A 1515-nucleotide genomic window follows, 5' to 3' on the forward strand; every position below is an offset into this window, starting at 1 on the left:
TATAACTATATATATCGTTTTATTATAATTATATCAGTCTTGTATTTATTATTAGCAGACAATCCAAGAAGTGATCAGAAAGAAATAATACAAATCATAAGCTGTGTTAAGAAATTACATTATGACGGAATATAAGCTCGTGGTAGTTGGAGCTGGAGGTGTTGGAAAGTCTGCTTTAACCATCCAACTCATACAGAATCATTTTGTCGACGAGTATGATCCAACGATCGAAGACTCGTATCGAAAACAGGTAAGCAAACCAACTTAATTTTTTTTCATGATTTTGTAATAAATTCTAATAATTATTTATTTCACATTGAATATATTTTAATAATGTAGGAATTTAGAAGATTTAAAATTTAAACAGCTTATGTTTGTTTTTTTATTTCATTAAATCTCAAAATGTTAAACAGGTGGTGATAGATGGTGAAACGTGCCTTCTCGATATATTAGACACAGCTGGACAAGAAGAATATAGTGCAATGAGAGATCAGTATATGAGAACAGGAGAAGGATTCTTGTTAGTATTTGCCGTAAATTCGGCTAAAAGTTTTGAGGTGAGTATGTTAGGTAGAGAGGCAATTCGTTTACGATTTTTAAATTACTGCATTGTGTGTTCAACATTACAGGATATTGGTACATATAGGGAACAAATAAAACGAGTAAAAGATGCGGAAGAAGTACCAATGGTCTTAGTGGGAAATAAGTGTGATCTTCAACAGTCTTGGGCGGTAAACATGACTCAAGCGAGAGAGGTCGCGCGACAGTATGGTGTGCCATTTGTAGAAACTTCCGCGAAAACGAGAATGGGTGTAGACGATGCATTTTATACTTTGGTGAGTAAATACTTTTTTCCTTCTCTACATCTTTAAAGTATTACATTTCAAAATAGCATGATAAAATACTCATAATATATTTTCATATACCGAACATTTTTTATAACTATGAATTGAAATAGTTTCGCGAAAAGTTTCAAGTGACAAAGTTCCGTCATGCATTTCAGGTCAGGGAAATACGAAAAGATAAAGAACGCACAGGTAAACCACCTGGCAGTAGTGGGCACAAGAAACGTCGATGCTTTATTTTATAAGTCTTTGAATAACACCAATATACTTTTACTCGATTACTACGTAAAAATAGGAGATATGAAAAGCCTTACATTATGTTCACAGCACAAATATTTACAGCTTATCCTATAGAATATTGTAATGAATTGCAAGCACAATTTTTTCTATACATTGAGAGAGAAGAACAAATTACCTAATAGTACGTTTTTACTAATGGGCTTATGTTGCATATAAGAATGTTTACATTTGGCAGCTTGCCATGCAATTCCATTACTGAAGCGTCTTAACCCTTGATTGAATAAAAGAATAGTTGATTTTTTTAATTACATGTATTTAATGTAATACAAAAAAATATTGAATTTTATATACATATATATTTTTTATATATATATGCTTATAAAATTTCAAAATTACAATTAATTTGCAAATTTTATTCTAATATTTGACA

General features: G+C 30.8%; 1 protein-coding gene across 3 annotated transcripts in view; it reads left to right on the forward strand.

Annotated features, from left to right (window-relative positions):
- The window catches only part of LOC108688568 (GTPase HRas), a 3411-nt gene extending 2060 nt beyond the window's left edge, over positions 1 to 1351 (forward strand). For 2 of the 3 annotated variants that reach the window (XM_018194875.1, XM_018194876.1), the window contains exons 2-5: positions 56 to 250; positions 414 to 557; positions 630 to 836; positions 1004 to 1351. In XM_018194875.1, the coding sequence (XP_018050364.1) occupies positions 122 to 250; positions 414 to 557; positions 630 to 836; positions 1004 to 1090 (567 nt within the window). In that variant the 5' untranslated portion in view covers positions 56 to 121 and the 3' untranslated portion in view covers positions 1091 to 1351. The remainder of the gene's footprint in view (positions 1 to 55; positions 251 to 413; positions 558 to 629; positions 837 to 1003) is intronic. The other variant, XM_018194877.1, reaches the window with a different exon arrangement.
- Positions 1352 to 1515: the final 164 nt, after the last annotated feature.

Source organism: Atta colombica, unplaced genomic scaffold (assembly GCF_001594045.1).
Source record: "Atta colombica isolate Treedump-2 unplaced genomic scaffold, Acol1.0 scaffold236, whole genome shotgun sequence".
Lineage (NCBI taxonomy): Eukaryota > Metazoa > Arthropoda > Insecta > Hymenoptera > Formicidae > Atta > Atta colombica.